Consider the following 23,018-nt stretch of genomic DNA (forward strand, 5'->3'; position numbering starts at 1 on the left):
ACTTTTTCATTGGGGGGGCTGAGCCCCCCCAAGCCCCCCCCCCCCCCCGGTTCCGCCGCCACTGATCTACTTCTGTTATAGTCCAGATTGGTATTTACATTTACTAAGAATGCTTAATTTATAATTCTCACTTCCGTACTACGACCTCGAGGCTCACCGTCCTACAGATATTGGCATTATTATGAATAAGATATTTTCTTAATAAGTTTTTCCCCCCTTCTCAACCTTTTCCACTCATGTATTATTTATATCTAAGATTTCGTAACCTGTGACTTCCATTAGCTTAAATTACAGAGTATGGAAAGGCCCCTAAAAAAGCTATCACGGAATATGCATTTATAATCCCAATAATTGGCATGGAGGTCAAACTTCTGTCATATGAACGAAGAAGATGAAAGCTTTCATTTCGTTATGAACATCATCGTCAAGTTGTCTACTTTTGACTGAGGACTCACTAACATGGCTTGTTTGCTTTAAGTTCGTTTGATTCTTTCATTATTTATTGGTGCTTGTTTCTTTTTATATGTGAGTAGGTCATCTCATCGTTTGCTGAAATTCCAATTCACGACCGATTTCGTCTTTTTGGGACTCATCAGGTGAAGGTAGGAATAGATCACCGGTCATTATAGCCACAGTGTTTCTACTGGTGTGAATGCGTATTAATGACTTAAAACGGAATTTTTGTGGTGTGTTGATCTTTAATAATTTTACATATGTCTGTCATACTACTTGCTACACGTTCAGTTCAGGGGGAAAAAAAATCCATTTTGGCTCAAAGAAGTGGTAGTTCTGTGTACATTGTCAGCTTTAAAGCACCAGGACAGCTCTAATTTGCAGTATTAACAAGTTCTTACTAATCACTTTCATCTTTCGTCATTGCAATCATTATTTTTATCATCGCCGGCGTCGTGGTCTTCGCAGTGATCGTTGTTTTCTTTCTTAACTTCAAAGAAGATGGCGGATCATTTGTCATTTGCTTAAATCAGTTTATGAATGATATAAACAAATCAACATACGCAACTAATGTTTCCCTTTTCAACACTACAGATATCCTCTTCGCTCTAACCCGGACACGAGCATTGTAGTTATTTGACCATGAAAGGGTATTGCATTTACATCCTAGTCTTGGCGACGTTTACAAATTGCCTAGAACGATGCCCAAAGGAATGCTATTGTCCTGGATGGCGTATCTTTCAGTGTGATGGAAATCTCATGAACATCACCAAATTCCCTGTGTTAGAACACTTGGATGTGGGAAACCTTATCATTTTCAACACCGATATTACAAGTTTAACGAGTGGAGAAGTCATTCTGCCTTTTTTCCCAAACCTTATAGCCGTTGTTCTGAAATTCTGCAACATTAGATCAATCAATAATTTAATTTTCAATGCCACGCGAGAGATTGAAAGATTGGACATAGCTTACAACTATCTCACATCGGTGCCTGTTCAAAGTTTTCAAGTTCTTACGCGATTGACCACCCTTGACCTAAGTGGAAACATGATAACTCAAGTGGAGGCCTTCTCGTTTTCGTGCTGTGATAAACTGAGGGTTATTCAACTTCGCGAAAATTTGATAATGAATGCACGCTATGATGCTACTAACGGACTGGTTGAACTTCAGACGTTACATTTGTCGAACAACGTATTCGAAAGTTTTCCATTTCCGACAGAAATCGAGAGTACTCTCTTTGTTAAAAGTCTATATTTAGTATCAAATAACATTTTGAAATTAAACGTTGCGGTTCCCACCAAATTCCCAACTTGTTCGCATCTCGATTTATCAAGTAATTATTTAAGTGCGTTAGACGACTACGGATTGCACGGTTTCCCTCATCTGGAAACGCTGAGAGCTCCACGAAATAATATTTCTTTTGTTGGAAAATCTCTTTTCGGAGACGAACCACATGGCCTTCAAGCGTTACTTTTGCACGAAAATGACTTACGTGAGATACCATCGATGCTCTTGACTAGACTACCCAACCTAACATATCTTTCACTTGCAAAGAACAACATTTCTAATATCCACGAGTTTGCTTTTGAGCATAATTCTTACTTGAAGTACATCAATCTCGAAGAGAATAATATTCATACGTGTTCGCCATTGGCTTTAGTTGGTTTGGATAATCTTGAAACCCTGCGTATTTCTTTCAACAAGTTATCTTTCCTACCGATCGATTTTTTCCAGGTTAATCATGATTTTGGACTTTATTTACTTGGGAACAATTGGGGATGTGACTGCTCAATGAAATTTCTATATCATTGGTTTCAAAAGACAAAGTTTTTCCGTTACCCTGTGGACTGTGACACACCATTAGAATTGAAAGGTAAGAACTTATTGGAGTTAGAATTAAAAGATTTTTGTACCGACGATGATTTTTCCACGCAATCTATGGCCACTACTACGGTGCTAAATGTGTTGCAGACTGAATTGATTGGCATATTATTTATATTATTGGTTATTGTAACAATTAGTTTGTGCCTCTTCAAATTATCTTCTCGAAACAACTGAATGTGCACGTTCATTTTAAGTATTATTTGTATCGTGAATACTGACTATATTGCAGGAAAGAAAGATTAGATACTAGAGAACAAGAAGCTGGAAACATAAAATCTCGTTCTATTTCATTCTCGACTATGTAAACTAAGTCTTTTATCACAATCTAGGTTAACAGGTTCTGCCGATTATGTTGCAACTCTCCATGGCCATTAGCAAATCTTATAATGGCTGAACATCATTAGAAAGTTACCATTATTATGTAAATCAGCTGCGTGTGCACTGTTCAACTAGCTAGTATTATTAGCTTACTCTGTAAGAGGAAGACAAATGCTTCGTTAATCCTACCATTAAATGACTGGCTTTAGCCTATTCCAACATTTGCAATTATATATATATATATATATATATATATATATATATATGTATATATATATATATATATATATATATATATGTATATATATATATACATATATATATATATATATATATATATATATATATATATATATATATATATATATATATATATATATATATAAATGATCAAAAAAACCAAGGTTCCTGTTTGTTTTTCATCATCTAGAACTGAATCCTCCTGACCATCTCCTTTGTTATAAATATTTCTCATTTCTTCGTATTCCAATTTTCTCTTCTTCTGGAATGGTTTCTCTAAACACCTTTTTCTCTTGACGTCATGGATGATGTTGTCCCTTGATAGAGAGCTTTTAAGAAATAAAACCAAATATTTATACTTTCAAAACAACCAACCGAGATTTCCAATGTACACTTTACAAACGAATATGGTTTCTTAAAGTTCACGTTTGGCAGAGGTCAAGGTAAATGCATGTACTTTTCAATGTTTGCCCCTACTTTGATCCAAGGTTGCCAATTGTCGACCCATCTCAGAAATTGAGTGCAACTATCTTCCTAAGACTGGATTCGCTGGCAATAGTGCAGTTCGTATTTTGAATCAGCCAAATTCGAATTCTAAAAATAGGGAGCAAGTCTACTAAATTTGTCATGAGGCCAAACTTTATTAGCCAAGATCTTGACAAGACTTCCTTTATTTTGACATATTTGCGGATTGATGTGAGTAGCTGATGGATCCTGTCCGGTGAAGGCAGACCTTGCATTCTGTGAGGACTGTCAGTTCACGATACATTCCAGATTCTCGTGAATGTTGTGTTTGTATAACTTCCTCCTGCTGTAAATTATTACAGACCAACATATCGTCAAGTTACATGAGCCGTTACACATCTTTGACCACAGGTTTCTGCCACCCTATTGAGACCCTTTGTGATGTGGACAGCCCAAATGGTAGGGCAACTTCATAAAATCTTGCATGAATCTTTTCTTGAAGGTGATGAATATTTTACTGGTTTTTTATCTGAATGTGAAGATATCCGTCTTTGAAAACCACCGTCGAGGACCACTTGCTCTGTTTTAGTGTGCAATGGTCATTGGTAATGTCTCTGTGCTATATCTATTCGATTTCATTAAAATCTTAATTTGTTTCAAATTGACAAGAACTTGTCTTTCTTTGGTAACATGAAAAAAACATAGAAGAAAGAGTCCCGTTACATATTTTGAGTCCGAAGTATGAGCCATGTGTATAGTCTTATGAGGTTGACGTAATTATTGTCTTGTTATGACATTAAATGTTGATCATTCAAATCTTACTGCAAAATTCAGGGATATATGTTTTTAAATTTTGATCGTGTTTTCCCAATGACGTAATCGAGAGGAATAGCCCTTGTGTGGACGGGTTTTCCTTAGAAGAAACTTAAAAACAAAGTTTTGCCAACTATGTTCAATGTTAATCGATGGAGGGTGTGGGTGCTGGTAGCAGGAGGGAGTTAGTGTAAAGTAATGATATTGAAGAAAATGTCCTTGCTATGACTAAGTTATTCTTTAATTATGACTACTTGCGCATTGATATTATACATGGGGGATTGGTGGGGTAGGGTATAGTTGTGTTTTCAAGTTGTGTTTGTGTCTTCTAGTTGCATTTGTGTTTTCATGTTAGAATGTTAAAGAAATAAAAATGTTCTAAATGGTGGAAGACATTGGAATAGTTTTATCAACAAAACAATACCATTGAATGGAGGCTGATGGAATGTATGAAGGTAGAGATAAGGGATGAATAAGTCATGTGATATCCAGTAAAGAAAGCATATAATATTGTACATATGACAAGCTGACTTAATGAATATGACTACTTGTATATTAATGTGAGACATGGGTGGGTTTTTTTTTTGGTGGGGGGGGGTGGTGGAGGTAAAGGAGGGGTAGCGGTGGAATCTTAATTTTAATATCAAACTAAGTCAATGGGTAAGCTATTACAGGCGTTTAGTATTTAATCGTAAAAACTATCAGTCGAAAGTAATATACTATGTCCAATATTTTACACGAAGTGTTTTCCACTATAGAATTATTGCTATTAAGGAAGGTTTCATAATATCATGTGATCTATTTGAGGGAAGAAAATAGTTATTCAAACTACTGATATCGAAATCACTGATGTTGCTTATTGAATGACAATAACATACTTTCGGTTATACAGAATACATTAAGGCTTGACGATCTTATCTAAATTAAACTTCATTTAATTATTGAACTTTTGATAAAGCTTAACTTTTTAAGGTACATATACAAATAAATATCTTTCCATTGTTTTTAACTTTCTTCATACCAAACTTACCACATCTAATGATGAGATAATCATCAGAAGCGTCTTAATTTTCAGATCATCTGCAGATGATGATAACATATTGGAAGTTTTACAGCTGTTAATTCTAATAAATATACAGGGGTATTTACACGAGACTTATGTAGAAGGTAGATTGATTAAAGCAGCATTTTGCGTCCTTTTCTAATATTTTTCTCAACCTCACTGACTCCACTATGCCATAACGACATACATTACTAGCTGATCTATATAAATCTTACTTCAAATGGTGGCATAAAAGTTGGAAAATTTGCAACTTTCAACTTTGTTTTTCTCCAAGATATTTTCCGTTGGGATCCCAATAAACCTCGCCCAAAATATGAATATTTAAACACTACGAACGTCATTGACCAATACGTTATACAACACTATGCTTGATTTGTATACAGTCTATATTGCAGTTGTACCAGGGAGTTCCATAACAACTCCCTGGTTGTACCAACGCAAAGTCTTGAATCTATATTTAGCAACGGCTCATAACTAAACCCGCATCTCTGATTGGTTGAATTCAAACTAGTGGGTTTGGGGGAACTGTATGCTAGGGGGAACTGTAACACTTGTCTCATTATCTGCAAATATCCTTAATTACTCGCTAATTAACGTTGTTGACAGGAAAAAACTTGGCTAATATCTTAGTTTGCTGTTTTGTGATTGATATATATATATATATATATATAAAAAACTCGATGGACATGTCAAAAAATAGAAAAACGGCGACCAAACGCAAAATGCTGCTTTGAATACAATATTGTGTAACTTCTTAAGATTTCAATTTAGTTTACTAAAGTATGCGTGCCAAAAATGTCCTTGACAACAGTACAAGATCATTACGTACCATAATCAATTATGAGACTTAGGTTGCTCTGGTCATGAGTTATATTCCTATACCCCTGAAAACTGAATGTAATTGTGATCAGTCGCTTGATAGTATAATGATTAATACTTAAATAAAGCAGAAATGTCATCGTGTTTCATAAATAAGTAAGATACTAATTCGAAAATTGTTGTAACTGTTACATTTCCTTATCATTTTGACTTTTTATATCATATTACCTCATGTTTTGATTACTATAGCTTTAGCTTTGCATTGTCTAGTTGTTTGTGCAGACTAACTAATGAAACATTTAAAGCAACAAATATACAAGTCAGAAAGAGAAATTACTGTAGTTACTTAAACTTTGTTTTCTATCTTTGTTATCAAATTCATTTCGTTAGAGCAAGGTAAAGGTGGGAGGGAATGGGATGGGGTGGGGAAGAAGGGGTGGGTTGGGGTGGGGAGTAGGCGGAAGGATGTAATACTGGAACTCAACATCGGTTCCTATGCCTCTAATACAATTTCAGTAGTCACTCATTAGTTTGTAACTTAACATTCGTTAATTGGAAAAGATCGACACGACATTAGCGTTAATGATATACACCGGTAAATGGCTTCAAATGGTTATCACTTGACATTTATTCATTCTATCAATTCCTGCGACACAGTTCACATTTAAAACATTTATGTTAATAGTTATCATAAGGTTATTACAATAATACAATGTTATGCTTTTTGTATATTATAGTCTCAACATGTGCTTGAACACTCGTCTGAAGTTTTTATTAAACCCACAGTAAACCAAGGGGTTTGTGACTGAATTCATTGCCACGGTAAAAAATATCAAAACTAATTCCCCATGCTTTAATTTGGTACCTCTAATGAAAAGAAAGGAAAACAAAGGAGACAAAAACAAAACATTTGTATTAAATAAAAAGAAGTTGGCTTTTGTTAGTTCGATTTCATAGGAGGAAGATTGTCTACATGATTGTATGTGATTACCAGTCGTTTGATTATTTTGTCCAGCGGATGATGATAGTTGGTTTGTTTGTACAAGAATTACTGACACTTTGCTTGTTACAGTTCGTAAAAACAGGACATAAAACAATGGAATTGTTACAAAACAACTACAAAATCTAATAATTATGTGGAAACTGTGTACATGTTTCCGATGAAGCTATTCTCTTCGTAAAAGCAGAACTCTTTACCGAAGCAACGTCCTGTTCCATACGAAGTAACGGAGACTGTCAAATTTAGAAGTATATTAAAAATCCATATAAATGCAATCTGCAATGTTATATTTCGTGTGTTCAACAGTTTATGTTATACGGTGCGGCCTTATGTCACAAGTACATACCTGTTAAGAGCAATCAGTAACATATGTTGAATCGAAACAGGAGTAAATGTTGAACTCGTTTGGTAAAAAAAATCGACACAAAAATGAAATTGAAATCACAGTCTCTTATAAAGCAAACGCGACCGCCAGTAGAGGTAACACAAGGCAGCAAGTTCCCAAATCAGAAAAGACCAAACTGACTAAATAGCTGCAAAAATCCGTAATTTTCTTTTCTGGGTGATCGCGAAAACAACGAGAGCATTACCAAAACGATCAAAAATAAATCATAAACTGCACATGATAATATTAAGATATATTTCAAGATTGGTGGTATCAGCAAACGTAAAATGGTTGGATCTAGTGTATTGTGCGTAGTCACAAAGATTGGCTGGTCGGTTGTTAAGTGTGTGTCTATTTTTGGGTTTTTGCGCGTATGTCTTCAGTTAACAAACGTGTTTTTCAAACAGTAATTCACAGGACGTATATTTTTAATTATAACTTTAGTACCACTGCTTTCACTAAATGGCACTTTGCTCATTCAGCCATTCTGAATAAATCTAGAAAAAAAATCATAGGTTTTAGGGTGGAGCTGTTTTACAAAGCGGATTTGCTCCAGCAAATGAATAATGTGCAAACATGGTATTCTGTATGTTGAAGATAACACTCCAATAATTCCAATGTATGCTCATTTAGCTGGAGTCGTTGTTGGGTCAATTTCTTTGTCCTTTTAATATGCTGATTGACAATAACATCAACTTTTTTATTTACCTCACAATTAGAGAGGACTGACTCACACGTAACAGAACAATATTTGACCGGGGTTATATTGATGTACCACGCACACATGCTTAAGCTTTTTAATTTTTAGTTATATTTTAAGATATATGCAAGAAAACGTTTTACTTCAAAAATAAATGCTAGTCCTTTTTATTTCTACCCCAGAGTAATTTTGATCAACTATTGACAATGTTCTGTCAACAACCGGTGAGTCGCTCAGAACCATTGGCATTTGTTGTGATAGGACAACTACATTACCGTCCTGTGAAGCATCATATGCTAACACTTATTCTCAGTTAGAACCAAAGTATGCCAACCTTTTTTTTAAGTTAGAAATTTCTTTACATTATTGGAATGCTCTACGTTCTCTCTGTAACCACTTGAAAGATACACCATTTGTTCAATAACCTGTAGATGGGGGGAGGGGGCAATGTTTCTATTATATCAGGTGAGAATGATAAGTAAATACCTCAAGATAATATTTTATGTCAGTATCACTCTTGCTCAACAACTCGCATATTATCACTTGTAGGATGTTACCCATTTACATCAATCTTATAGCCCAGATAAATAACAGACTCTGACTTAAAAATACATTTGTCTCTTTTCAGGGAGTAATCCCGCAGACCCTGATTGTGTCAGTAATATGTTCATTGTGTCCATATAATATGTATACCTGTGCTCCATATATCATTCAAGTACATAGTACTTGTAATATACAAATCCCTGGAGCGGATGATAATCCAACATGTAATCTGTTATATCGGTATAGCCCTTTTTGTGTGTTTACTAATACCCATTGCATTATATTGTCATCTAGCAGTACCTGTTGATGCGCCTGGCTAAGATCAATATTCGAAAATTTCTTTCCACGCATGAATGTTGCGAATATGTCTTCCGCCTTTGGAATAGGATAGTTGCCAATCTCAGCTGCCTAATTAACTGTTAGCTTGTAATCTCCTTAGATGAGTATTGGTTCGTCTGGCTTCAATACTTGAACTATAGGCGCTTCCCACTCAGCATGTGGTACCGGTTCGATGAGTTCAGCTTTCTCTAATCGCATTATTTTATCTTCAAACTTCTGTCTAACAGCATAGACTACGGTCCTAGTTCGACAGTACTTTGGCGGTATTGTTTTATCAATATGAATGTTCGTTTGGTTCCATTCAATGATCCTGTTTTTCTTTGAATATTGGCTCATGTCTACTCAGTATCTCTTTAAGCGACTTTGGACTATTCATATCACTAACCTTGTATACACTCTGAAATATGGTCACCCAATCTAGTTTTAAACTCGTTAATTAATCACGACCTGACAACTTACAGCTAACAACGGTTCCGCTGTGAAGTCATATGCTTATATCGGCGGTCCTGCCTCACATGACAAAGTAATTTGGTAAGTTCACGATACCTTTATCGCTCTTTTCTTCAGATTGCATTAAACCAATATCTGTAAGTCTTTCTCCAGTGTATGTACATACTCTTATTTTAGCTGCACTAGTACATAATGTGGAAAGTACTCCTGATACAATGCCTCTCCAACTACGGTGAATGACGCCCTATATAGTTCAAAGCAAACGTACTTACTGTTGTAATGTAGCTTCATTCCATCATTATGATTTATTGTAAACATTCTTCCCGCGGTGAGTCATCACTTTCACTTTTGTCGTTCTTGGCATGCTTAACAGTCTGTGCACTGAAAACTTAAATTGGTTCACCGACTAACATAACGTTAGTCCATCTGGTGCCTCCCCCGACTAACATAGCCTTAGTCAGTTGCTATACCGACTAATTTATTCCTTAGTCAGTTGGATTTCTTAGTTGGTCATCTTAGTCCGTCAGCTTAGTCGATCAACAATTTCTTAGTCGGTAAATGTATATTAGTCAGTTACATTAGTTGGTGACATTAGTCGGTCTTTACCGACTAATTTATATGAGCCACCGACTAGTTTATAGCAGGTTTTACATTAGTCAGGATGGTGCCTCTCCCGACTAACCTTTCTTAGTCGGTATCGACTGACTAGTTGCACTGACTAGAATCACTGAAAGAATTAAACCCGACTAGTTTCACTGACTAGCATCACTGAAAGAAAAGAGAGCAGAAGAAACACAAATAATGTGTACGTTGGCAGTATTTATTTCTGATAAAACTTCTGATGTCTACAAAAGGCTGACTTTCGACAGATAGAGAAGAAATCACTGTAAATAAAATCTGAAAATCTGATTTTTTTTTCCAACAAAGTTAAGACAAGTTAATGGATCAAACATGAATCGCAAAAGTATAGCACTGCACAATAATGCAAAGTTGAATCTTGGGCAAGGGTTCCTCATGACTTTCGTTTTAAAGTGGTACCCCAAATCGACACCAGTTAAGTCTTCACGAACAAAGAGTGTTTCTCTTAACTACAAATGGCCTCCCACTTGTCTTCAGGAAGCCAAAATCTGCACCATTATTGACCTGTGAACAGAAAATATGATATACGTGTAAGCACAGATACAGATATAGCACATGATAACTCACATTATCATAAACATACATTTACATTAAAATTTTATAACATATTGGGAGGTATACATTTAAATCTAGGTCCCTCAAATTATAAGCCAGGAATAGCAGCTTTACCAAATTAATATTAGCTTTGCACAGCATAACACCAAGTTATTTCTCAAAGCTTAATAATTATGTTAATCATGTTAATAATGATCCCAATAGACCGGGATCCCAGAGGGTTTGGTTAGCTGGGAAGGTAACCAATTGCCTTGTACTGTACATCACAATGTTCACAATGCATTCCTGTATATGAAACCTGACGACTGGCAAACCGACTGTGGTGGGTGTGGCTGGGAGAGCAATTTTAAAGTCACCTAATAGCTAACCTAGAGCAGCTTTCATGGTAACCACATCAAAGTAAGAACAATGTGTCAGGTATGGCCCCAAGAGCAACAAATGGCCATCGCCAGTAATTATTGGTGGTGGGGTACCCCTGCCAGTGATCTATAATTGACCCCTCAAGGCTGACCTAGGTCAGCTCATGAGGTAACCACTTGTGATGTACCAGGCAATTGATTACCTTCCCACCTAACCAAACCCTCTGGACTCCTGCTCTACAGATCAGTGAAAATTTGACCAAACTTATGAAGCTTGCACGTAAATGATATACTAGACTGTTTTTTTTTAAACAGGTTATGAAAAGTATCTTAAATATCATTAAACAGTTGGGCACAATAGTTAAACTCACTCTTCCATCTTTTTTCTCTATGGTACTTGTTCCTTTGCTTTTTGGACTCTTGGATAAACTCTTTTGTTCTGCGAAGGGCACCAATATATCATCTTAAAACATGTCTTTCAGCCATATATAACACAGTTCTCCTCTTCTGTTGTTGCCTCCACACTGGTGTCGTACATCACAGGAAAGCTCACCCTTGACTTAGATATTTGGCTTTTCAATTCCTGCCGGAAAAAAGAAACAGCAAAGTATTCATCATTTGAAAAAAATAAAAAGTAAAGTTGTCACCACAAAGTTATGTGAGATTTGCTTCCACTATAGTCTCAAAAAACAATCCCAAAGTTTGAAGCAGACTGTATAAAGCTGAAAATTTGAACGAGAGTGTCATCACCATTGCAACCAGAATCAAATGCCCAGAATACAGAGATAATAAAACATGGGCTAAATCTTTGTTTGTTTTTATGATCTTTAAAAATATAAAATTTTAGAAACAGAAATGCACTGAGCCAACTTATTTATAGGCCTAATCGTTTTTAGTTGTTATTTTGCTTGCTCACATAACAAGCCTGTTCAGACCTAGGCTAGAGGAGAATCAGTACTTTGTTACACTAAGTTTGTCTTCGGTCGTTTTGATTTAGTCTTACTAGTAGTACTAAAGTATATAATGGACCGGCGAAGACTAGAGAATACCCAGAGTGTTAGCAACTGCGTTAAACTGTATCATCTGATCTATTATTTACGCCAATGAGTTTCATTCAATCTAGGATCAAAAAGAGAAAACTAATTAATCTTAACCTTTAAATTTTGCTACTAAACAGATATGCTTGAATTACAAATAAATGTCAAAAAACATCATAATCTAAGAATCGATGCATATACATATACATAAACAGAATAATTTGAATTCGCGCAAGTGAACCCTGCACTACATTGGACAGAAAAAAAAACGTGCAATTAGACCAAACTAAACATACTAAATTTTCCGTTACTTCTACATAAAATATCAATACAAATACAACAACTTACTCTTTTGGCAGTATACTAAAAGCACATGTTATAATAACTTCAGACTATCAAGCTTTCCTGAGAAAAAAACGGTTAATACTTCTTACAGTAAGCAAGTCGACCGTGAAGGAATGTCGCAATTGTTTCCTAGGCGTGACCGGAAATTAAATACTAAAAAATGATAAATGAAAAGGTTAAATAGAACTGAAGCGTGCATCCTGACTGCTCGCAACATATAATACCGTTGACTAGCCAATTTGTTCAGACTACTGTGACTGTACGTTTGAAGGTCTAGCCTTGCTTATTCAATATCACAAAGCCTACCCATTTAGATTCACATGGGAAATTACAGGAAATCTTTACCAAATGAGTGTAGACTTCAAATAAACTATTGAGCCTTATAGTTCCAGCATTTGTTGGGGAATAAATTAGAAGATTATGTGCCACTGTTCAATCTAGCCCAATACACGCATAACACATTGTTAATTGGTGTTTAGAATGCACACTTTAGTGTTGAGAATGCACTGCAGTACCCAGTAGAAGCCTATAGGCTACTCACTGTCATTGCACTTATATATTGCGAAACGCCAACGTGACAACGGTAGCGTTACACTAACCATAATACAGCACTAGTGCCAGTGGCCTAACAATTAACTTTAATTTTACCTTCAAGTTAAAGGAATAACAGGTAGGCCGATGATGCAGTTAATACCTCCATTCTTCTAAAGACCTTCTTGGGTAATTTACGGTTGAAAGTTGCTTAGAGTGATCGTATGAAACTATGCCAAGCCCAGCAAGCTGCCGTTGCCTCTCGGTTTCCAAACTGAAGTGAATCGAATTGAGTTAAAATACATTAGTCCGTCGACACCGACTAAGCTACGATTATGGCGTAAATCGGGTGTCCGTTTCGTTCTTAGTCCATGGGTTAAAATACCTTAGTCCGTCGCCACCGACTAAGCTGCGATTATATTTTCCTTAGTCAGTGTAAACTAACTAAGAAGCAGCGATGAAACGAAGATTTTTGCTAGTCCGTGTGCATTGACTAACGTTACAGACTAATTTAACGTTAGTCCGTAGCAATATTGACTAGTTTATTTTTTCAGTGTGGTTAGAACGATTTTGGACTTTTATCATTTTTATGTTTCACTTTTGAACTCTGACTGAACATATACGCTTTTGACCTTTCACACTACCGCGATATGATTGTTTATCTTTGAGCAATACGATTCAGTACGATTTCTTTTACCACAACGATAATGCTGTGCTTTAGGCCTACTCTCTTTCCCCATTTAGATTTGACATGATTTGGCTTTGCTTATACTTTGTGTACGATTGGTCAGTTGTTGTCACAGTAGCATATGCTAATTTTTGACTATCTTCGACATAATTAGAAGCTAATTCTGCTCCAATCGCTAACTTTAGAGCTCTTGTTAATGTTAATTTGGATTCCGATAGCCATCTTGTTTGCATTTGACTATCGTTAATTGTACGAACTAGTTATGTGTCATATAGTGGTTGACCAAAGTTACAGGTGTCAGCTAATGCATGTCAATCCAACATGAACATTGCTACTGTCTCGGTAAACCTTCTATCAAGGTTGTTGAATTTAAACCTTTACTCTATTTCAGATGGTGGAGGATCGTAATGATTTGTCATTAGCTCAACCAGTTTGGCAAATTTATTTTCTCCTGGTTTATTCGGTGCCACTAAATGTATCATAACCTTGTATGCACTCGACCCAATTGCTCTTAAAGTTATGCTCATTTTCGTACCGTCCTCTGTTATGTCATTAACATTTTACCTCATAGTTGCAACAGATTGCTGTAAATCATACAAAATATCTTCATCAAATTGACATTTCTTGTATCGTAGACAATATTCTTCAATGTTGTCCTATTATTCTCCGGCTTCCAGTTGTAACTTACCTATTCTTAAAACATTGTCACATGACAAGGAAAACATAAATATGGTTATTTTCTTTTATTTTATTATGGCCGTGACAACTTTGTGTAAGAACGAGCCACGTCGCATAATATGACATGTTCAGTGCTGCCTCTTATTTACTTAATAGTGTAGTACCGTACATGAGCTCGAGTAATACGCCATTATGTGCTATGCAGCCTGTAACTTGAAAGAACAACAGGGGAAGTACACATCGTTTCCTGAGTATATCTGATTACCAATCCATCCATCCGGTAATAACAGAGTATCACTTTCAACGTATTTACATTTGTTGCTTACAAAATACTTCATTATTAGTTTCGTTACCGGAAAATTCCGACGATCTTATGAAGGAAGAAAAATGTTTGCGCTTTCAGTAAAATTTAAGCTTGTATGCTATATTAATAGTGAAATGTCTAGCACTGCTATTTTTGACCTTAATGTACGTACAGAGCAATACAGGACAAGAAATTCCCCATCCCCTTGCCATTTGTTGCAAAACAGAAGCCAAGGGATAATTTTTCACAGCCCCAATGTTTCTCCCCATTACAAACAGGGTCAAAAGGGGTCAATGTTAACCTCTGCACATGCAGTATTGCCTGCAGTAACAAAATTAGGCAATCAACAGAGGAGGCAACTCTCAATGTGGTTTTAGAGTGAGTATTCTAACTGGGCATACACAATTTCTTAAAGTTATTGAATGAATGAACAAACATTTACAGATACACAATGAACATGAAGTTTACCCACTAAAAATCCCAAATGCATAAATGGCAATAAGATGTATACAGATCAACCTCACTATAGTGCTTTAATATTGGATTCTATGCAGTACTCTTTTTGCCTTTTTCCAATTTATTTGGTATTGACTTGTCCGCTTTCTAGTGAATACTTTAGGATATATTATTCCTTTCAACATTTCATCATGGTTTAACTTTAAGTTATGAGTAGGGGATAATTGCTATCTGTATGGAATAACATATGAAGCAAGCATGAATGAGTTCTGACACATTATTACAATGTCAACATTAAGTTTATTTAAGGTGATCCTAGCAGGTTAGGGTCAGGTACCATAGATCCTATTGCTCAATTGACACATGCTTTTGCAATTTGCTTTCTTGCATTGCAATTGCAAAGAGATATCTTATAGTTTTAACACATTGACATAGTCCTAGATTTATCCATTTTATTAAATGTTTTCTTTTAATGGGGTTGCAATAAAAATAGATATTTATATAATCAAACATAACCAACTAATTAACCAAGTAAACAATCAATCAATACTGTAAAAAAAAGCAAGCCTTTGTCAAAGTTAATGTACAGTAAAGGCTGTTAAATGAACTACAGTATTGATTAGATGAGCATGATTTATATTGCTCTGTTTTACACAGCCTTAATTTCTATTGATGAATCTTTCTTAGATGATCAACAAAGCAGAAGGATTACCTTCAAAAGGCCACAAAAGGACATGTTTTCCAGGCTGGAACTGTCATTGGTCGCTGCCTGGAAGAAATTTCATTTGTAGATTTGAATGAAGTATAATGAAAGAGTATTTTAAATAAAGGGCAACACTAAATATAAGTGTATTTTATATGAAATAGATTTGTGGTTTCAAACCAGTGTACTTAAACTAGCAGTCAGCCAACTTTTGACTGCAAGAACTTTTGACAGCAAGAAATTCAGGCACTCAGCAATGAACAAACTGATTACCAGCCAATCCCATGCTACCCCCTCCCCCTCACACACTCACACCTCCACAGAAATACAAAGTCTTAACTCTCCAGAGAAAGGGCTTATCAGAGTATCACTTTTCTGTGTGGTAAAAAGAGCTAGTGCACAGGTGCAATCATATCCATAAATGTCTGCAACTTACCTGACTTATAAACAAATTTGTCCGAAACAACAGAATGGAAAACAAGTGCAACAAAAACTTACGGGTACTACAGAGTTATCTCTGACATCACTGTCTGTAGCTTCTTCCTCATTCTCTGGCTGCTAAAGAGAAACAAATACTCCTCAATTGATTTTAATATAAATGAAATTCAATGCACTTTAAAGAATTCATGTAAGTAGAGATATGAAGGAGAAGGGGGGGAGGTTCGGGTACCTAACGGTACTGTGGTAACTTCTCTAGAATTACTGTAGAACATTACTAGACAGAACATAACATAAAAAAATCATAACAACTAAAAACTACTCCAATGTTGCTTTTTAACTTGGGAAGTTTGCACTTACTTGTGCATCATTACTTTGAGCAAAAATATTGGCCATATTCCGAGGCCTGTTCTTATGTTACAACTGAACATTAGGCGTAACATACATCAATTCTAGAAGAATCAGACGTGTTTACTGATGAAATACAGTAGCAGCTTGTGACTATGGCGACTATGGATTCGAGTCGTATCAACATTTCTACAGTAACTGTAATTTATTTTTCGGGGGCATTGTGGCAAACATTAAACACAATGCGGCAATAGGTTTCCTGTACAAACTTATACATTTTGTACAAAAATATAACTTTACATTTTACGTCGGAACCGGGTAGTATGTTCGGAACCAGGTAGCAATCAGTTGGGCGGGTACTTGGGTTACAAGTGCAAACACTAGTTTATATCAATCTCATATCAAAGCTTTAAAGAGACTATTGCAGCCGGATCAAGACCTTTTCTGTATAATAACATGACACAAAATCTTAACATTTTGCAAGAAAATTGGTATGTGTAGCAATTGAGATGTGAGACGTATACATCTCCCATGATCACAGAAACTGCAACAAATCAACTAATTGTATCTTAAAGATCTGTACTTACTGGCCCCATATTAAGCATGCTATCACTTTAAAAGATTATGAGATAACATTCTAGCTGTAGACTGTAGAAGTTTAAAAAAAAGCTCTGACTTCAAATTAGCCTGGAAATATATATACATCATTCTTCTTATGTTTTTCACTAGTATGTGTTCTTCTTGTACAGTTCAGTTTGCAAAGACGATGAAAAAATAAATGTTGTTAAACTGATTGATTCTGAGAGGTTCAGATCATGTCTAGCTTGGCTTGAGCATTATCTCTTGTAGAGTTGGCATGTTGAATGTTGGAACTTGGAATACAGCAAGCACACTTTAAGTTACATATAAACTCTGACAAAATGCTTTGTACTAAGTTTAACTGGAAAATATACAAAATTTAACAATGTACTGTACCTATTTTGTCATCTATCCAAAAAGATGTCAATGAAGTGTGATCTGTTTTCTCTTTGCAGTAGTTAATAGCTGCCTGCAAATGGCTAGTTTTTCTTAATCTTGGACATAACTTCATCTACAGATCTGAAATACAAAATAGGTGTAAGATGGATGGTCACAACTCTTCTAAGACTAAAGTAACAGTATAGGCCTAGGATATGTTATGTTACTCTATGAGTATTATACATAGATGTGACTGAGTTCAAAGACACCCTTCTCTAATCTGCACTATTTGAACAATTGTGTCTGGCCATAAATGAGTAAAAAATTCTAGACTAGTCAAGCATAACAGGCTGGTGGGCTTCATCTCCGAAAGGTAGCTTGAAGCATGAGCATTCTCATTATGTTCCCTTTTGATTGAATATACAATCTTATATGGACTAAAATGAAGTCAATCCACTTCCATAAGTCATGAATATTTTGATTAAACAATTGTCCAGCCTAAGCTCAAATTTATTGACAGCCAAACCTTCCAACATTTCCCTATCAAAGCATTGTTCAATTGAAATTACACAATTCACATTGCACTAACAAATCAAAAACCAATTGCATTTCATCAGAAAAATATGATGATTGAGAACTCCTTGGGTCCTTTATTCAAAGAAAATGGCCCAATATCACGGTAGTACTTCATTGTTCAAATTGTTGAGTGGTAATGGCAGTGGTGACAGCTGCTTTGATTTGCCAGCATGATAAATGTGATACTTACTTTCTTAGTGAGGATGCATTGAATTAGTTGAATTTGCGATTGATTAGCCTACACGTAGTTTGTAAGTTGTAGGACTACCAGTACTGCAGTACCTAGTACTAGGTATCACCATTCAATACATTACACGTGCAGTAGTAACTAACTGTAGTATAGTAAAGTCTTCATGATTGACGTACCCTCGTAATTGACACACCTTCAAATATTACTAGCAACGATACAGCAGGCCACCTAAACATTTTGCAGAATTACATATTTCATCAGCTTGAATCCATTTCAGCTATTTGCTGACCAAATTGTGGTTTTTCTTAAGCTTTTAACACCCTCCACCCAGTTTTGCACGTTTCTTGGTCATTTGGAAACTTACACCCTAAAAATAACCAACATTACCTCAATATGATACCACTTATCTCTGGGACCTGACCTGTCTGAGCTTAGAGGCTCAGAGCATAGCAAACTGCATACAAAGTCAATTGATGTATACTAAGGCCTCACTACACTACAGTTAGCTTATCAACGAATGTGTCAATTTAGGGGTATGAAAGAACTTGACACGGCAGACATTTTGAGGTCAAATTCTGCTCAATTGTACAGTGCATAAGCACAGAACCCTAAATATTTAGAAATCATTACATTTCTGAGGAACTACACATATGAAAAACACATACAGTTGAGTGATTTGGATTTTTCCTTGATATACAGTACATCGTTGATCAAATCCTATAGGCTTAAGTGCGTCAATTATCCCACCATGATACTAGTAGTAGTAACACGTAAATTTAGGCTACAATTCTTTAGAACAGCAAGGAAGCCCCAAAGCCCCCTACTCATGACCTTCCAATATAAACATAGCCTAATGAATAAGATAGGTACTTGTTCGGCTCGGCACACTCGATACCTCCTACCCTATAGTACCTAGCTTAGGCTTGCCTAAGGTACAGTTTGCCATACAACCGGCTAATATGCACAATTTCCATCCAATAATACTGCTGTTAGTGGCGACAAGTTTCACATAAAGTATATTGGATATTCAGGCAATGCGTAAGCCTTGGTTTCAAGTGAGCACCTTATCGGTAGTCTTTCACCGATAAAATTACAGCTAAAATGAGATACGTTGCTGGATGATATACAGGATGTGTACAACAGTCGTAGCCTACTTCGCGTACGTACGAACAGTGTATACCTCTGTGCTGTGTCTAAACAGTTGATGGCGCCATGTCGTTACAAGTCTCGTACTGCGATGGTCTAAAATTGCCAATTTTCGTTATTTTACATCCAGAATATTCCAAATTTCACCAAGAATAGCAATCATGTGTCTTTAATACAAATTCTGGATGTCGCTGATATATATATCCTAGTTTTCCCGTATATTGCGCGAAAAGTTGAGGTTAACATATATCCTACCTACACCGTATGCGAAAATAACGTTATATACACTGTTGAGTGAGGCTCAGATTTGCACTGAATATGCTCTTTATAGCAAGAACATACAAACAATTCTAAGTTAATTTCTGATGAATACCATCATGTTGGCTACATACGAAGAGAAATTTGTTTACACAACGCACGATATTTGAATTGGTAATGCCTCAGACTTATGTTTACCAAGAAGTTGGTAAACAGATGCCCAAGGTACACATAGGCCCCAGCTACCATGCACGAATGTAAACATATGCCCGCATTCATAACTATATATATATATATAACTATAACTATATATATATATATAACTATAACTATATATATATATATAACTATAACTATATATATATATATATATATATATATATATATATATGAATATATATGAGAAAAGATAGGGACAACATGTAATGCCATTAAATCCAACGTAATGTTGGATTTAAAGGCATTACATGTTGTCCTTATCTTTTCTACTATTATTACTATCCAACACGTGGAACATTTCATCATGCGTATATATATATATATATATATATATATATATATATATATACATATATATATATATATATATATATATATATATTGTTTGGTGTAATGTTGAATAACGGCAACTCAGCAGTGAATGCTATTTAAAATGGTAGCGAGGGGAATGGACCTAGATTCTTCCCTGCAGGAAAATGCAACCTAGTTTTCATTGTTGTTTCATTTTTACAAGACAACTTCCCACCAATACCGAGTTGGTTTGGTTTATCATTATGCCATACACTACCGTCAGTGGGATATTATTATGTTCGTTAACACAAAAAAACTGAAGAAGAAAATAAAATTCGTGTCACCATTTATATTTCTGTAGGAATAATATACATGCCACATCGTTTGCTGTTATTCTCTTCCATGAGTTTTGATACAGCTTTTCACTCGAAAAAAGTTGCTGAGGGGAAGATAGATACTTTGTCAACCTTCAATTTTCATGGTGCAAAATATAGCTTTTATTTAGTTAGCGTTCTCAACAGGGTTTCTCATCAGGGTTTAATGAGTAGTTTGCGACCATCTCAACAAAGCCGAAAACATTTTGAGAAAGCCCGTAACAAATTTGTAAGCATTGTCTTATTTTCCGGGTACAAATGCAAACAAAATAAATTATCGAAATTTGCTTCCTGGCGGCATTATACTCTAAGTTCGAAAATCGTTTGTACCCGGCATAACGTGACTGTGTACACATCATAACGTTAAGGCCTATTCATCACAATGTACATCACACAACATTTCTGACATTTCATTTGCTGATTATGGATAGAAGCCATTGTAAAAACTTTCAGTTTTTTTTTTTTTTAAATGAACAATCAAATCCCTCACCCAACTGGTGTTTCCTAGCAATTGGAAAGTATAGTTCATTGTACTGAATTATATAGCAAGATACAGCTACATCACCAAAATCAAAGGAAAACATATGTCAATGATGAGTAATAGATGCGGTAGTTCTGCACCGGGAATGATTAAAGAACATTATGTGAAAGAGATGTAAAAGCACTCCTACATGCACGATGAATCTTCTTTTGCGGCGTTCGTTAACCATTTAGGCTTACATCGCCGTGTTGCAAGATGAGTTTGCCCATATATAATTTATGCCAATCTTAACATGCATTTTAAATTATTAAAATATTTAGGGAAGTTCAGTTAGCATTGTGTTTAAGCCTCATGTAAGAGCAAAAAAGACAACGAAACCATTAGTAGACAACAAACAATATGTCAAACGCTTGCAAATGGTTTGTATATTGACATTGATGAACATTTATCAACAATAATGTACTGCATACTAAATGCATTACGTCGTTCATGATTACACATTGTCGCTACAATTTCTATTTTTTTTCTCAGTTATACACTGCTACAAACCAAGATGGGTGGAAGCAGGTAAGGGTCGACGCCATACACAATGTATGATGAGGTGTATTTTCAAGGTTTAGATCAATTTACATGGCGATATAGGTCTGATAAACTATTAAGTAAATCCAATACATACATAGTTCAAGTAACGTGTCTTATGTTGTAGGTTTAGTCATTTTGTGTCACGTCCAATACAATCCAATTGTGGAAACCATGTGGGAGCATAGTGCACTTTTCAGCACAGTGTAGTCATCTCAGGCGCGTGCAAAGGAGGAATTCTCCCGGTAAATATTAACATAGTGGTTTGGCAATGAATAGAAAAAGAAAAAAGAAATGCATCTTACATCTTTGGTTCTTAGTTGTCCTGAACACAAGAAAAAGAAAACGAGAGAGTACAAAGCAATTCTGGAATGTTCTCTCTTATCTTCGTTGAAGATATATTGAAGATATATCTCATGTAGAGGGTCGCAAAGAAATCTCTTAAAAAAATTGGTGCTTGCTCTAGGTGATATTCAATAAATTCCTTCTTTGATATTAGTCACTCTTCAATAGATGTGTCTGATTAGACATAAAATATTCCAAACAAGGGAAATAAGAATATATTTTGCGGTAATGGTTAGAAAAATGCCCCTAACTAACATAAAATGTAACTAACTAACAGGTTAGCCCACGTGCCCTTGGATTGGTAGAAAAGGCTTAATTTGATTAGAGCGTAAACTACTCTAAGGATCATCACCGTAGAGAACTTCACGTACACAATAGTAAATACATACTGAAATTTACGTAAAAATAGTAAGCTTAAATATTTTCATTAAACATTACTAGTTTCTCCAGAACAGGATGTATTAGTGAGGAACCTGGAGAAGGGCCTGGGTTGAGCCCAGTACCTGTATCTTATTCGAAGTGAAGTGTATTAACCCTTTTCTTTCTTATTCTTCATCCCTACAGTTCGAGAAGTGTGAGTTGAATCAATTTCCTGCTTAATGTTCGAAGTAAAATATATGTTCACCAAGTCCTGTGATACTCTAATTAGTCAGGGCTGAAGTCGAGTCAGTTCATACGAGTCAAAGTTTGTATGGGGTTCCAAAGCAGACCCAGTCCGAGACAAGTATATAGTCGTCCGGGCCCCACAAGTCCCAGTCCTAGTGCCACTTCCGCCACACCGTTCCTACATTATAACTATGTGTTGCTAGGAAACATCACATGTGGCAGCTAACTTGGTTAGCAGAACTAACGAAGCCTACCCCTTCGGCTGTGTCATGTCGATATTGCAGCATACGGAAAGCTTATGTTGAGAGCCAAAACCTTCGGAAAAGCTAGTTGTTCTATTTGTAACTCTAATAAAGTGGTGGTGGGAGGGGGGGGGGGGGGTAGTGTTATAGGTCATATATTAAGGTTATCTATGTTTTGGGTGTGTGTGGGGCGGATGGTAA

The 23,018-nt window shown here is 35.8% G+C and overlaps 1 protein-coding gene and 2 long non-coding RNA genes across 6 annotated transcripts; 2 read left to right on the forward strand and 1 right to left on the reverse strand.

Annotated features, from left to right (window-relative positions):
- Positions 1-1,237: 1,237 nt before the first annotated feature.
- LOC139982177 (extracellular matrix protein 2-like) lies at positions 1,238-2,565 on the forward strand. Its single transcript, XM_071994762.1, has one exon. The coding sequence runs from the start codon at positions 1,501-1,503 to the stop codon at positions 2,509-2,511; it is 1,011 nt and encodes a 336-aa protein (XP_071850863.1). The 5' UTR covers positions 1,238-1,500; the 3' UTR covers positions 2,512-2,565.
- Positions 2,566-6,633: 4,068 nt separating this feature from the next.
- LOC139982888 (uncharacterized) lies at positions 6,634-22,892 on the forward strand. Its single transcript, XR_011798407.1, has 3 exons — positions 6,634-9,553; positions 21,577-21,612; positions 22,534-22,892. It is a non-coding gene; the product is annotated as an uncharacterized lncRNA (long non-coding RNA).
- LOC139982889 (uncharacterized) lies at positions 9,560-19,970 on the reverse strand. 4 transcript variants are annotated; one of them, XR_011798409.1, is made up of 7 exons: positions 19,387-19,970; positions 17,529-17,651; positions 16,266-16,322; positions 15,777-15,833; positions 13,056-13,212; positions 11,397-11,608; positions 9,560-10,615 (listed from the first exon to the last, which is right to left on the reverse strand). It is a non-coding gene; the product is annotated as an uncharacterized lncRNA (long non-coding RNA). The 4 variants fall into 4 exon arrangements; XR_011798410.1 differs by having other exon boundaries at positions 16,266-16,325; XR_011798411.1 differs by lacking the exon at positions 17,529-17,651 and having other exon boundaries at positions 16,266-16,325.
- Positions 22,893-23,018: the final 126 nt, after the last annotated feature.

The sequence above is a fragment of the Apostichopus japonicus genome, chromosome 16, assembly GCF_037975245.1.
Source record: "Apostichopus japonicus isolate 1M-3 chromosome 16, ASM3797524v1, whole genome shotgun sequence".
Taxonomy (NCBI): domain Eukaryota; kingdom Metazoa; phylum Echinodermata; class Holothuroidea; order Aspidochirotida; family Stichopodidae; genus Apostichopus; species Apostichopus japonicus.

Bases quoted from the DNA above. Each gene is read 5' to 3' on its own strand.
- LOC139982177 (XM_071994762.1), top strand. From the start codon at position 1,501: ATGATAACTCAAGTGGAGGCCTTCTCGTTTTCGTGCTGTGATAAACTG.